At 41.0% G+C, this 14,153-nt stretch overlaps 2 protein-coding genes across 2 annotated transcripts; both read left to right on the top strand.

Annotated features, from left to right (window-relative positions):
- The first annotated feature begins 1,363 nt into the window (after positions 1-1,363).
- Positions 1,364-9,441, top strand: LOC139620835 (aquaporin AQPAe.a). Its single transcript, XM_071476776.1, has 5 exons — positions 1,364-1,515; positions 2,179-2,373; positions 3,179-3,622; positions 4,296-4,376; positions 5,085-9,441. Exons 1-5 carry the CDS (start codon positions 1,501-1,503, stop codon positions 5,298-5,300), a joined length of 951 nt encoding a protein of 316 aa, XP_071332877.1. The 5' UTR covers positions 1,364-1,500; the 3' UTR covers positions 5,301-9,441.
- A 1,409-nt stretch (positions 9,442-10,850) lies between these two features.
- mipb (major intrinsic protein of lens fiber b) lies at positions 10,851-13,844 on the top strand. The gene is made up of 4 exons (XM_071476774.1): positions 10,851-11,675; positions 11,974-12,138; positions 12,239-12,319; positions 12,433-13,844. The coding sequence occupies exons 1-4, from the start codon at positions 11,316-11,318 to the stop codon at positions 12,616-12,618; spliced, it is 792 nt and encodes a 263-aa protein (XP_071332875.1). The 5' UTR covers positions 10,851-11,315; the 3' UTR covers positions 12,619-13,844.
- Positions 13,845-14,153: the final 309 nt, after the last annotated feature.

Below are 14,153 nucleotides of genomic sequence, written 5' to 3'. Positions count from 1 at the left end.
AGGACACACTAAAGCAGTTCAACCCGACAGGAGGAGACAATTCACAAACACCATTATGTTGCGTTAATATTATACTTTAATATGTATCTTTGTCATGTTGTTAAAGGATTAGACAGTTGATATTCTGTAAACTGTGCATTTATTGGGGTCTATTTTCAGTGGTGGATTTGTATACATTTGTTAAACTAGTGAAACTAGGATGATATGGGACTAACTGAAATTAAACTACAGTGCCCATGTTTATCATGATTAAACATGTCACCCAGTGCAACAGAATGACTCATTTTCAACAATTTTTGAACATCAAATGGAGCTCTAAGGCACAGAGGAGCAAGCCAAACAATAGTTACAAGGATCAATAAATTGATTTGTTTTTTTATTGAGGTTAGTTGACAATGAGAAAAATAGAGAATATCATCAAAATATTGGTAAACAAAATAATGTAAGCACTACGCTAGTCTGAGGTTTTCATACAGCACTCATCAAGACTATTTCATATACACACTTTAGCCCCTTTGATGCAATACAACACAACAGATCTGCCACAAACTCTACATTTAGAAAGGGTGTAAGTTTTTGTTGATGCCGTCAGAGAGAAGTTGATTCAGCTATGTGTTTATCATTGAGGAAGTTCATGCTAGAATGCTTATATAAATAAATAAATAAATATAAATGTGTTTCTAATATTCCTCCCCACTCATGCTTGTTAATGGGGCTGGCAAAATATTAGAAACACCTCTCAATATAATGTTGTCAAGATCAACATCACTGCAAAACTAGAACCTCTGTGATAAACACATGTTAAATTAATACAATCAAAACTGAACGTTAGTATTTTTGTAAAGGTGGAAGAGATGGTTGAGCTGTCTTTTTGGACTTGAATTGCCTTCTCTTTTGCCTCTTTTGAGCTTTATATTATTAAAAAAAAGTAATTGACAGGCAACATTTGAAGCTGGCAAATGACCCTGTGCCAGTAATTGTGATCAAGTTATTTCAGCCCTTTGACACAAGTGGTGACATGATTTTGCGTCCTCACTGCAATGTTTCAACCAGCTGTGTATTTGATTTATCCAGACATAGAGCAACCCTCTGAAGTGGCCACAATCACTTCAGCTTGAAGAGAAGTGAAAAGCTCCTCTTAGCTTTCTGAAAACGAATTAAATGGCTCAAGGTCAGAAGAAGCTGTTGGAGGAAAGTTGGGATGACATGGTTTTATACATACAAGCTTTGAGAGGCATTTTTTTGTGTTGGGTAAAGTTTGTGCAGAGGAACACTGGATAGGGCCTGAGATGTGGGGCAAAGAGAGGGTGAGGAGAGAGAGACGGAGGGGGAGGAGGCTGCTCTCATCAAAGGACCTCTCAGACTCTACAAGTTAATGAGGGATGTAGCAGACACCCTTAAGCCCTCAGACCCCGACAGCCATACACAGGCAGACGGACAGACGGAGCTACAGAGAGAAAAAAAAAAAAAACTGAGGACAAAACACTCACTGAGTTTGAAATGACGTGGCGTGAGGTAAGCATCTTATTTTATTGCATTGCTGTTAAATTCCCTCATAATATCGATTTGTAGGACTTGTGTTGATGAAACAAAGAAGGGATTTCATTTAATCAGCATCACTTTCACCAAGGAGCCATTTTCTGTTGTGTATTTTATTTTTGTGTTGTATACTTTTGCATTCAATTTGAACTGCTGCAGCACTCAGTTATCAAATGGTTATAAAATTCAGGGATAATCAATGCATTTGTGATCAAGAGCACATTAAACAGATCGAGTTGAAGCATTGAAATACACATTACTAACATGAAGTTGACTTGTTTGTGTGACATACAGTGGTACAAAAAGTGTTGTTCTTGTCTTCTTTAATGTTTAATGTTTAAGACCACTTGTTTCATCCTTTAAAGTTTTCACTCCCTCTAAAGGCAGTGGAGAGATTGTCTTAAGAAGCAGATATATAAACATCATCATCAACACATGGTATACAGCCTGTATAAGGCTTTGTGATCAATAAAAAGTATGTGACTGTATCATTAAATTTTATATTTGTAATCATTGAACTCAGCACTATTTGAGGTTTGAGCAGGATTCCAGTTTTTCCATTTGAATTTACCTCACATTTAAAAATGCTCAGTGGACTAAATATAGGCCATGTTTGTTTGTGCCCATTTTTTTTCCGAGGAGCTACGGAGTCGGCAGTTCTGGCGAGCCATGCTGGCAGAGCTGCTCGGCACCCTGGTGTTAGTGAGCGCCGTGCTGGGTGCCTCCGTGCCAGGCCCTGGTGAGGCCCCTGGGGGACCACTGTACCCAGCTGTAGCAGTGGGTGTGGTGATTGTTGCGCTGGGGCACTGTTTTGGAGAAATAAGTGGGGCACAGGTGAATGTCTGTTAGTCACACATTTAATTTTTTCACTTTGACTTGAACTTGATGGAAACTCTTTGTTGGTGGTAACAGAGCAGTTTAGTAGAAGTACCAACACCACAAAGTAAAATACTTCATTAGAGGCATTTAAAATGCTACTCAAGTAAAAGTAAAAAGTCTTATTTAATAAATGTACTTAAAGTATCAAAAGTAAAAGTATTTGTTCTTGAAATCAGCCTGTCATTGATATGTCATTACACATAACATTAATAGATGGTTACAGATACTTAGAAGTTCAGTGGTTCCCAGTTTAGGGGTCAGGCCCGTCCAAATGGTCACAAAATAAATCTGGGGTGTTTTGAGATGATTAATAGGCAATAAAAGAGGAAAAAACAAAGTTCAGTTCTTTGCCTGTTTGAAAAAACAATATTAGATAATTAGATAATCTGACCTCTTCTGGCCATGAACAGTTATTTAATTGGAGCCATCTAAGAAGTTTAGAGGGGAAATGTCTCTTAGGTGGAACCACTATCGACTCAAGACTTTATTTTTAAAAACTTATCATGTCTTCTTTTAATGTGAAATTTTAATGTGAACAGTAACTAGTTAATACAGCTGTTAGATAAATGTAGTGGAGTAGAAGTATAAAACAGCAGAAAATAGAAGTAAAGTACTCAAGTAAAGTACAAGAACCTCAGAATTGTAAATAAGTACAATAAAATAAATGTAAATGTACTTAGTTACTTTCCACCTCTGTCGTTTGTAGAGTTTTTATGTAAATAAATTGTTTTTCAAGCCTGTGTTTGTCTTCTGTGATCAGGTGAACCCTGCAGTGACTCTGTCTCTGTTGGCCACTCGGAGGCTGGATGTTCTCAGGGCCCTTGTTTATATTGCTGCACAGTGTCTGGGGGCCTCTTTAGGAGCTGGGGCCCTCTACCTGGCCCTGCCATTGAAAACCACTGCAGACTACTTCATCAACAGGGTCAGCTTTAAAATGTTACTGTATCGTCTTTTAAAGTTTGAGAGACACATTCCTGTCTTTTTGCTCACTTGTCCTGATCCTCTTCTTCTGTCTTCACACCTCTTTTTCGTCCCTCAGGTGCCTATAGAGTTAAATGCTGCCCAGGCGCTGGGCATAGAGGTTTTGTGCACCTTCCAGATGGTGTTCACTGTGTTTTCAGTGGAGGACCAGCGACGGAGGGAGAGCACAGAACCAGGGAATTTAGCCATTGGATTAGCCCACACTGCTGGAGTGTTAATAGGGGTAAGATGAGCTTTCATACAGATTTATGTTATTTTCTGTCAGAAATAATTGACTCAGTGTTCATTTATGAAATGCTTAGTTTTGTTGTTGTAATTTGTTCATTTGCACTTGTACTTATTTTTATTTTTTCCACTTGTATTTATGTTTTCCCCATTTTATTCTGATGGATTGAGGATCCTAGTTTTGAGGCTTTAATTTGCTTTGTAGAAAGAGCGCGTAGAGTGGTTGATGTGGACATTTATCTTCATTTTTGTTTGCATTGCTTTAATTTTGATCAAGGTGAAGACTGTGGGGCTGATCATGGATACATGTATGAAAAAGACATAAAACAGACAGCCGTCATAAATCACACAAGAAACAAGCAGTTTTAACCCAAACACGATGCATGCTGGGAAGTGTCCCACTAAGCTGACAATGTTTCTAAAAAAATTCATTTCGATGAGTCAAGTGAACTTTACAGCATATAATTCAACTCACGCATTGTATAAGTTCTGAAATTGATCAACAGCTACAACACAAATCAAGAAACTGGGTGGCTGCGCATGCTGATAATTTATATTTCTAAATCTTAACAATTTGTGATGGAAATGTAATGAAAAAAAAAGAAGCCTGGAACAGCAAAGTTTCTACTGATCTATAAAAAAATCTGTTGTATGTGTTGTTTTTCTGTCAGGCACGATTCTCTGGTGCGAGTATGAATCCTGCACGTTCTCTGGGCCCAGCCATCATCACTGGCTTCTGGGAAAACCACTGGGTGAGACAAATATCCAAACATGTCTCCACGGTAACATCATCCGACTGTCCAGCGCCACTGTTTTATAAATGTTGTATAAATGAATATTTGCTGTTGAGTGAACTGGGCAAGTTGATGTCAGCATTAAAGGATAATTAGGTGATACTCTGTCTCTGTCTTTGTTTTTGTCACAAAAACCCATGAGAAAAACAAAACCAATAACGTGTTAGTCAATTAGAGTTTAATTAAAAACTTACACATGATGAGTATCTTATACACTGATTTACAGACGATATCTTTTGGACAACATAAATAAATGATACATAAATAAATGTTTCAGCAGTTTCCTGCCTAGAATTGTATTCCTGTCGGTGTGGAGAAGGCTTTGAAACAGTACTGAGACCTTCTTTTAAGACCTGCAACAGAGTGAGTTAGTCATGTGTCCTAAATATATTTAGGTCAACAGTGGAGCTTATGGCACACTTGATAGGCGGATCACTTTATTATAAGTTTTGGTCTGTTCAAGGGATTTGTTGACGATAATGTAAAAATATTAAATATCAGTAGACTTTTTTTCTGTCCTTCTAATTGTCTCAAATGTAAAACCCAGCTGATAAAGAGGCTATACTGTGTTTTTGCATCATCCAGATGAACTGAAAGCTCTTCTCTGTCCATGCACATCTATCATTCTATCTCATTATAACCTATTTTTCTTTTGCTCACCTGCAGGTTTATTGGATCGGACCAGTGCTTGGTGCCGTGCTGGCCGGAGTGTCCCACGAGTTTTTCTTCGCTCGCAGCGCCTCTCGTCAGAAGCTGGTGGCGTGTCTGACCTGTAAGGACATCGAGATTGTGGAGACGGCCAGTATGACCGGATCATCACTGTCCACAGTCACACAGAACGCCATGAGAGCCAAACAGGCCAACAAACAAGAGAACAACTGAGGACACATGCACAAAAAAAACACAAAGAAACACACACATTCTGCAATATTACAGTGTTGAAGATGCGTAGTGTACAGTACAGTCACCATCAGGCCTGGCAGTGGTGGAAAAAAATAAAGGGAAGAGCAATGTAATCTACATATAATAATAATATAATAATATTAATAATAATAATAATAATAATAATAATAATAATAATAATAAAGTAAGCCCTTTGGAATTATCTGCATTTATGTAGGAGTTAGGCGTAAAATATGGTCAGACCTTACCACAATCTGTTTTATTTAATAACACACAAATCTTTGTATTGTTCTTGTCCATATTGAAAACACCATTTAAACATTGAGTGTAGGTTGGAAAAATTCTGTGAACCCCAAAGTCCACTCATTGAAACAGGTTTGGAGATGTGGGTTAAAGCTACTTTTTAATGTTTTAAGGACGCAAATGTTTTGTTGTTCACAAGAATCATCTGCTGATGTGAAACATGCCTTGCAAAAAAGAGATCTCTGAAGATCTACAATCAAGAATTGTTGATTTGCATGAAGCTGGAAGCTGGTTACAAAGTCATCTCAAAGAGTTTTGAATTCATCAGTCCACAGTTAGACAAACTGTCATTGTTCCTTGCTGGGCTGGCTCCAAAGGCAGAACGCAGTGAGATAAACAAGAACCCCAGAATAACAGCTAAAGGCTTAAAGGAACCACTGGAGCTGGTTAACATCTCTGCTACATCATGAGTCCACCATATGCTAATCATGGTGCATGGTGGCGATGGCAGGACATCACAGAGGATTCATTGTGCACCTGAAGTTTGCCAAAGAGCAGCGCGACTCTCCACAACACTACTGGGAAAACGTTTTATGGACTGATGAAACTGAGGTTGAATTGTTTGAAGAACTTGAAGAACTGAAGAACATGCAGCACTATGTGTGGTGTAAAAAGGCCACTGCATATCAACATGAAAACATCGTGCCAATGGTGAAGTATGTTCATTCATCTCGGGATAATTTCAGTCCACCTGCTGAAACTCAGTAGAAGTTGGATGATGCAGCAGGACAGTGACCCTGAAGGTCGAAGTAAATCTCCTACAGAATGACTTCACACAAAGAAAATCTGCCCAATCAGAGCCCAGGCCTTCAGTTCTGTAGGAAGACTGGTCCTCCTGAACCCTGTGTGGATCTGGAAATGTTTGTCTGTTTGTATCTGCTGCCAAAGGAGGTTCAACCAGTTATTTAATCCAGGGGTTTGCTAACTTTTTCCACCAACACTAAGTTTAATGGTTGTGCTCAATAAACACATGGCAGATTATATTACTTTGTGTGTTATTAGCTTAATCATGTTGTGTTTGTCTACACTTGTGATTTTAGACGTGGATCAGATCATTTTATGACCCATTAATACAGAAAAAAACAGGTAATTCCAAAGGGTTCACAGTATTTCTTGACACTGTATATTCAATATAAACATCATCAGTCTGAGTTTTAAAGCACCATGATGAATTTGAGGTCTTGATGTAGAAATACTTAAATTCGAGGCAGCTGTAGCTTATGTGGCAGAGCATCTGCACAACTGTCAGTTAACTGTAAGATTTATGATTTGATTCCTGACGCCGACGGTTAAAGTGTCATGTCGAATTGTCATTGAGCAAGAGCCTCAACCCACAAATGCTCCCAATATGTGTGTGTGTGGGAAAATAGTTAGGGTTGCCACTAATGATCATTTTCATCAATGATTCATCTACTGTTTTTATTTTACATTTCCAATAAAATCCAGAAAATGGTGAAAATGGTGAATGATAAAATATCGGTGAATCCCATTCTAATTTCCCAGAGCCTAAGACGACTCATCCAAATGTCTTGTTTTGTCCAAACAAAGTCAGTTAACCAAAAATATTCCATTTCAAATGAAAAGAGGGAAAAGCAGCAAATACTCACATTTTAGAAGCTAGAACCTGCAAACGTTTCGCTGGAGAAATCAAATGATTAATAGATTATCAGGCTATTTTGATAACCTATTATTCATTTGACTCATGATTAATCATTAACCAACAGACTAATTGCCCGTTGACAATCCAATCAATTAACCAGCTAATTGTTTCAGCACTATAAAATGTATGTTGTGTGGGACAAAATGGTCTGATTGTAACTTAAAACTGACATTATAAGTAAAAGTTTAGTTGTGTCAAAAAAAAAAAAAAAGTACTATTAGTGAAGAATGTCCCCCATTCTGAGTGTTTTATTAAAACCCCAGACTGGAAATAGTGTTGGGGACTGTCCTATTGTCACATCAGCTGAAGGATTAGTCAATATTTCAGTAATACCCAACCCAAAAAGGACATATTTTATAAGTTGTACGTGGAAAAAGTAACAGCACCAGAAACTCAAAACTCGAGTAAATGTGTTTACATCCCAACCTCCAAAGATCTGTAACTTCAGAGGGTAAAAATAAACAGTTTAGACACTTTGGCCCGTTACATGAGGAAAGCACAAGTGTAAATAATCAAGTTAATGATGCTGAATTAAATTAAGCTGCTTTAGTTTCAAGGTCCTGGTATTGTTCACGCTGGCTTGAATATAACAGAGCCACCGTTAACGTTATTAGTTACACCCGCTTTCTTCTCTAAAACAGCCGTGTTTTATGCACTGAGTAACTGGTAAACTAACTGTAGTTAAAAGTAAGCTAATGTGTGCCCACAAAATACAGTGGAGATGTCACAAACAAAGCAAGACTGATTTTAAGAGCTGAGTTGTTTGTTAATTGTTCGCCTCCAATAACCTTCAGCTTCAGGGAGTAAAAACAAATCCTTTAAAATCAAGATTCTGCTGAATAAGTGACATTTAACATGACTACAATTAATAATTTTAAATGAATACTATAGGCCATTAAGTGACAATGTGAAAAACAATGTGACAATGTGAGAGATGTGGTGATGAACCAACAGAGAATCATCACCTGAAGAGCTAAAGAGCTTTATAATGAGTTTCAGCTCATTGTCTCTGGCACGCAGCTGTTTTTAGTGTCCCTCCATTGCACTACCAGCACATCCTGGAGGTTCATGATAATATTCTAAAAGATCTGGCTAAAATGAGTTTGTTCCCCTGTTTCTTTTTACTGCACATGTGGAGTGATCAGTGATCAGTGTGGAAGCTGCATTTTAAAGGAGGTGAATGTAACCTTCGGGGGCCTTGCGGCCTGTCATTAGTGTATGTAAAAAGGCAGCCAATATTGTGAGATTGGTTATTGTTACTTTTACATTTGCACATCATTAGAATATACATAATGGAGACTCATTGAAATCCTGCTGAAAAACACCCTTATGTTCACTATTTTCAGTTGCATCCTGTGTTTGCGAATGCTTTGAAATGCTAAAGAGGTCCTTGCTCCGCACTGCAGGTTCAATGAGGCCCTCAATCAGCCCAACATCTCTCTTATGTCTGTGCCTGTTAGCATCTGTCTCTTCTCTGAGGGCTCCTATTCACAATCAAATGGACCTTCATACCTCTGTAATGGCCCTACAGAAAGAACACCTTCAGTGGAAATAAGCTTTGTAATTTGAAATGGATAAAATGAGTGTATTTGTGAGTGTATGTGCCTGTTTTGGTGTGTGGGAGACCATACTTCTTGGTTTCATGAAACTTTTATTTATACTTGCATGTTTTTGGTATACGTTGCCACATTTGTCTTGTCTTAAGATATATTTCAAAGGGTCAGTAACTTAATTTACAAAAGAAAAAAAAAAAAACATATTACAACATATTTTCTCAATGTCTTGTGGTATTTAGCCATAGAGTAAGACCATGTTTTTTTTAATATTCTGCTTCCATCTGAGTACACTCAATACACCCAGTGGTGAGTGAGAAAATATGTTTTATGTATTAATATTTGATGTAAAGCATACTGTACATTGTATTATCTGGATTTGTCTAAAATAAAAACCATGTTAGCAAAAATTATCACTACAGCAGTATAATTTGAACACACATGCACAGTGCAAACATACTGAAATATGCACACAATCAACTATTTACACACACACACACACACACACATAACATGCACAATAGCTATAATTGCCACAGTGCTGCCAGCATTTTGCATTGTGTGTGTCTTTCTAACATGTATAAAAGGGAGTTAAAAGGGCAAGCTCAGCGTTCTGCTTTCATCACCCCACAGCAACCCCCCAACCCCCTCACCTCCCTCATCAGTGATGGCTCTCGACTGGTCAGCGCGATGCCCCGGTGCATCTCAGTAACCGCCCTCCTACCCCCACTTGCATCCCTGCTGCACTAGACCACCTCTCCCTTTACCCAGCTCCACACACACAGGGAAAATTCAGGGCTTTAGTTGTGGATCCTCCTGCAACACACACAAACACACACACACACACACACACACACACGGACAAACACAGACTCTCACATTGCAAACCACTGCCAAGCACCTCCTAGAAGCCCCTGTCACAACAGTCGACACGGTCCGCTGTGTTATGTAAATTATTGTTGACTGGTTGCTCATGGCTCTCTGTTTTCTCCACACTTTCATTTTCAGCGTTTTCCCTTTGAATTGTTGTTTTTCTTTTTTGCACACATTAGCCTGATTTACTTCTTCTTCACCTTCTCACGTCTCCACCACATGGCGTTGGCTGTGCAGCAGTGCTGGTGAACTCTCGGAGCTCAGAGGCAATGTCAAGTTCAAGTGATCTCAGGCCTCAGCGATGACCCCTGCCACCAGAAACAGACTTTTCTCTCACAGATAACTAATTATCATCAACTGTGGTTGGTGGTGTGACTGTCTCCAGAAGCAATAAATATGATCCTCAACTTAAGCCACTTTAGCATTTAGCATTGCATATTAAGGCAATTCTTTGCCAGCCGTTGCGTCTGTGCTTTAGTTTAATATGTATTTTTGTCTTGCCTCTGTCCATACGTTGCCCACATGCTTGTTACAGACAATGGTTTCACAGGGTCAGGCATTTCAGTGTATGGGTCAGTTCAGCGCTGTTAGCTTTGAGCACTTCCGTCCGGGGCCCCAACTGTATTATCTGCATGTGTGTATATGTGTGTCTATGTGTGTGTAGGTGTGTGTAGGTGTACGCGTTGTGTGCATGTCTTTGTGCATGCATGTGTGTTTTCTGCCCTTGTCCATCAGCATTTGTGTCCCCTGATTATGACAGTTATGATATGTCAACAGATGACATATGCCCCAAAGATACCTTTCGCCTCTCAGCTCCAGCTGCTCTTCTCCATGGTTGCTCCTCCTAGTTCCCCACTCTCCCTGAATATAACAGACAGTCTTTCCTGTGGTCTCTTTCTCTGCCTCCCATAAATGTCTTTCATGGACTTCACTCTCTCTCACTTTCTCTGTTTCTTTTCTCAGATATACAACCTCGTTTGGCCTCAGTTTGTTATAGGGGGGCGACAGAGGGGTTAAGTTTGTTTGATTTAGGATGTCCTGCACTGCCGCCCCCCGCCCTTGGCCCTACAGGGGGATTATGGCGTCACCTGGGGCCCCTGGGGGGGTATTATAAAGCCCCTGTCTGGCCCTCTCCCCTCCGTCAGAGAGGCTAAAAGGTCCACCGGACACTCTGTCTATCCCCTTCTCTACTTTAGATATACCCCTTTAGTATTGATGCCCACCTCCTCTTGACAACTCATCCCACCTGAGATCTCCACCCACACTCCCACAGTATCTCACACCTATGTCTTTGCGACAGGTGGACAGAGGTGGCAAGCGAACACAGCTGAGTTGACTTTGACAACCCAGTTCACTGCTTGGTAAAGACCTGTTGAGTGGATTCGTCTGTTGACGTTCTGACATCTGTTTTGTCTTTGAACTGACTCTCTGAGTGGTTTTGGTCGGCCGAGTTAGCTGACCACAAAAAGGAGATCAATTTTTTTTGTTATTTTTGGCATTTGAAGAGGACCGAAAAGGTACACATTTACCTTTTCTAGACTCATCCTGATTTATTTTTTATACTTTTTCTTCATCTGGTGGAAAAGCCTCAAGTGAACAGTCACCATGTGGGAGTTCCGGTCCATGAATTTCTGGCGGGCGGTCTTCGCTGAGTTCTTTGGGACCATGTTCTTTGTCTTTTTCGGCATGGGCGCTGCCCTGCGCTGGACCACCGGGCCTCATCATGTCCTTCATGTGGCCCTGTGCTTCGGTCTGGCAGCTGCCACCCTCATCCAGTCCATTGGCCACATCAGCGGCGGCCACATCAACCCTGCCGTCACCTTTGCCTACCTTGTTGGCTCGCAGATGTCTCTCTTCCGTGCCATTTTCTACATGGGCGCCCAGTGCCTGGGTGCTGTAGCTGGTGCCGCTGTGCTGTACGGGGTCACTCCTGGCAACATGAGAGGCAACATGGCAATGAACACGGTAAGGATATGGAGGTTTCAGAAAACAGGAAGTGGAGGTTGGCATTTATGGCAATTTGAGGGAGAGAGAGGAATTTGTTGAATTTGCTAAAGGAAGATTTCACTAGCTGAATCAGTTCTGGTTCAGTTCAGAGTATGTAGTAGTAGTTCAAAGTATGTTTTATTAGTCAAATCAGGCCAGCCACTGAAAAACTAAAAACAAAAACAAATACAGTATTTATAGTTATTTCAAGTAACTTTTTTTCAACTCAAGTAATTTCATTGACTGCAAATATTTTTGTCCATCTGTGTATCTCCAGCTGCAGCCCGGCATCAGCCTGGGAATGGCCACCACTGTGGAGGTTTTCCTCACCATGCAGCTCGTGGTGTGCATCTTCGCTGTGACTGATGAGAGGAGAAATGGACGTCTGGGATCTGCTGCCCTCTCCATCGGCTTCTCCGTCACTATTGGACATCTCATGGGGGTGAGACACATGGAAAAACAGTGACAAATCCAGGCAGATACACACAGATAAGTATAAACATTTCACAACACAATCCAGTAACAAGCGCATTGTGTTTCAGATGTACTACACTGGTGCTGGAATGAACCCTGCTCGGTCCTTTGCTCCTGCTGTGCTCTTCAGGAACTTCATCAACCACTGGGTAAGACCTGAAATCCCACTGACAAGATCAGCCCCCCCACCCCACTAGGAATCATAAATGACTGACCACTGTGTGGACTGATAAATGTTAACACTGATGTTTGTTGCTGGCAGGTGTACTGGGTTGGACCTATGATAGGAGGCGCCATGGGTGCCCTCCTGTACGATTTCATGCTGTTCCCACGCATGAGGGGTCTGTCTGAGCGCCTGGCCACACTGAAGGGCAGCCGGCCCCCTGAGAGCGAGAACCAGCAGGACACCCGCGGGGAGCCCATCGAGCTCAAGACGCAAGCCCTATAAACCTGCCCCAGCCCCCTTCTCCAACTGGGGCTGAGGGATGAGGGACAAGGCCCTGAGCTACGCCAACCCCACCTCCACTGCCTCCCCCACCATCCACCATCGCACAAGACTAACCCAAATACTCACATCTAGACTAACACGTAACATGATTCTTCCAGTGCCACTGTAAAAACCAACACACATACAGGTTCACAACCTTCAACCTCAACACAACAAGACTCCTCTACCCCCGAGTCCTCACTCTGTATTCTGAACTGGACATTGTGTTTTTGATAAGTGGTGACCAGAACCTGACGCCTCATCCCCCCTCCCCTGATCGCCTGCTTCCTCCTCCCAGCCAGGCCTTCATCTGTGACACAAAGGAGTGTGGAAACCCTGAAATCCAGCAGAGTGGTTTGGGGAGGTGGGCGTTGGAAAGGGCAAGGGCAGAATGAGGGTGAGACGGGGATGTGGGTATAAGGGTAAGAGGGCATGGGGCAGGTGAGGGTGGAGTAGATGGGTGGGGATTGGGGTATGGGTAGGGTAAAGAGGGCAACACTCTGGGTTTGTGGTCGTTTCAAGTTGGGTTAGACCAGTGAAGATGGGCATGCTTTTCATTATTCATCTGAATTTATCTCCATTTTATTTTTTTTTTTAGGTTCATTTTGTTTTCTGCACTTCAGACACAAGACGTGGATGTATGATACCATTAGATTTTACCAGGGTTTCACTATTTTCAATCACTACATTTTATCTGTGGGTTTGTGTTTGTGTGTGTGGATACCTCTGCAGTACATGTGCGTGTGCAAGTGTGTGCGTGAGAGTGAGCGCGTGCATGTGCGTGTGCCTGCCCGTATGTATGAGTGTGTTTGCAAGTGAGTGCGTATATGTGTGTATGTGTGTGATCAAGATTGCAGATACAATACTTCTTATTTCGTTTTATTTTCATTACCGCTCTCCTGTTTCGTACCAGTAACTATGTTCATTTTGTCATCAATTTTTAAGACACGATCATTTCTCCTCCCCTCACTGTGGTATTTGCTATGATATTCATTTTTACATACACCATCTGCTTTTTTTGTTCTGAACCAGCGCAAGGAAATGTTGTATCCCAGGCTTTGATAGTAGGTCTGTTCCAGTGCAGATCGGCTGTGCAAGCTTTACATTGAGTCTCCTTTTATTATTTGATCCTTACTGGGAGCACAAGGCGTTTCAATAAAATTTCAATGATAATAAACGTTGATAAATAGTTCGGGTCATTTTTTGTTCCTTTAACCTTTGGACTTTGTTGAGTTTGTGGACGGACATGGAGTAAAGTGTGAGCTGCACTGAACAATTTTGGCCAGAAGGTGGCGAAAAGAGCACATGACAGACTCACATCTAAAATTAGGATTAATTGAGGGGAGCTCATAGATTGCATTAGTTTGAGGTATGTAGGGAGATGTAGTTAAGGGAGGGGCTGTTTGGGTAAGACAGGATCCACCCCAGCCAAGACTATTGCTTGTGTTTGATAAGAAACACATACATTTATCTTCCACTGTCTTCTGTTGTACATT

The sequence above is a fragment of the Trachinotus anak genome, unplaced genomic scaffold (assembly GCF_046630095.1).
Source record: "Trachinotus anak isolate AG129_WGS33_773 ecotype Australia unplaced genomic scaffold, CSIRO_AGI_Tana_v1 ptg000004l, whole genome shotgun sequence".
NCBI lineage: Eukaryota > Metazoa > Chordata > Actinopteri > Carangiformes > Carangidae > Trachinotus > Trachinotus anak.
This window is presented reverse-complemented; position numbering and strand designations above follow the sequence as displayed.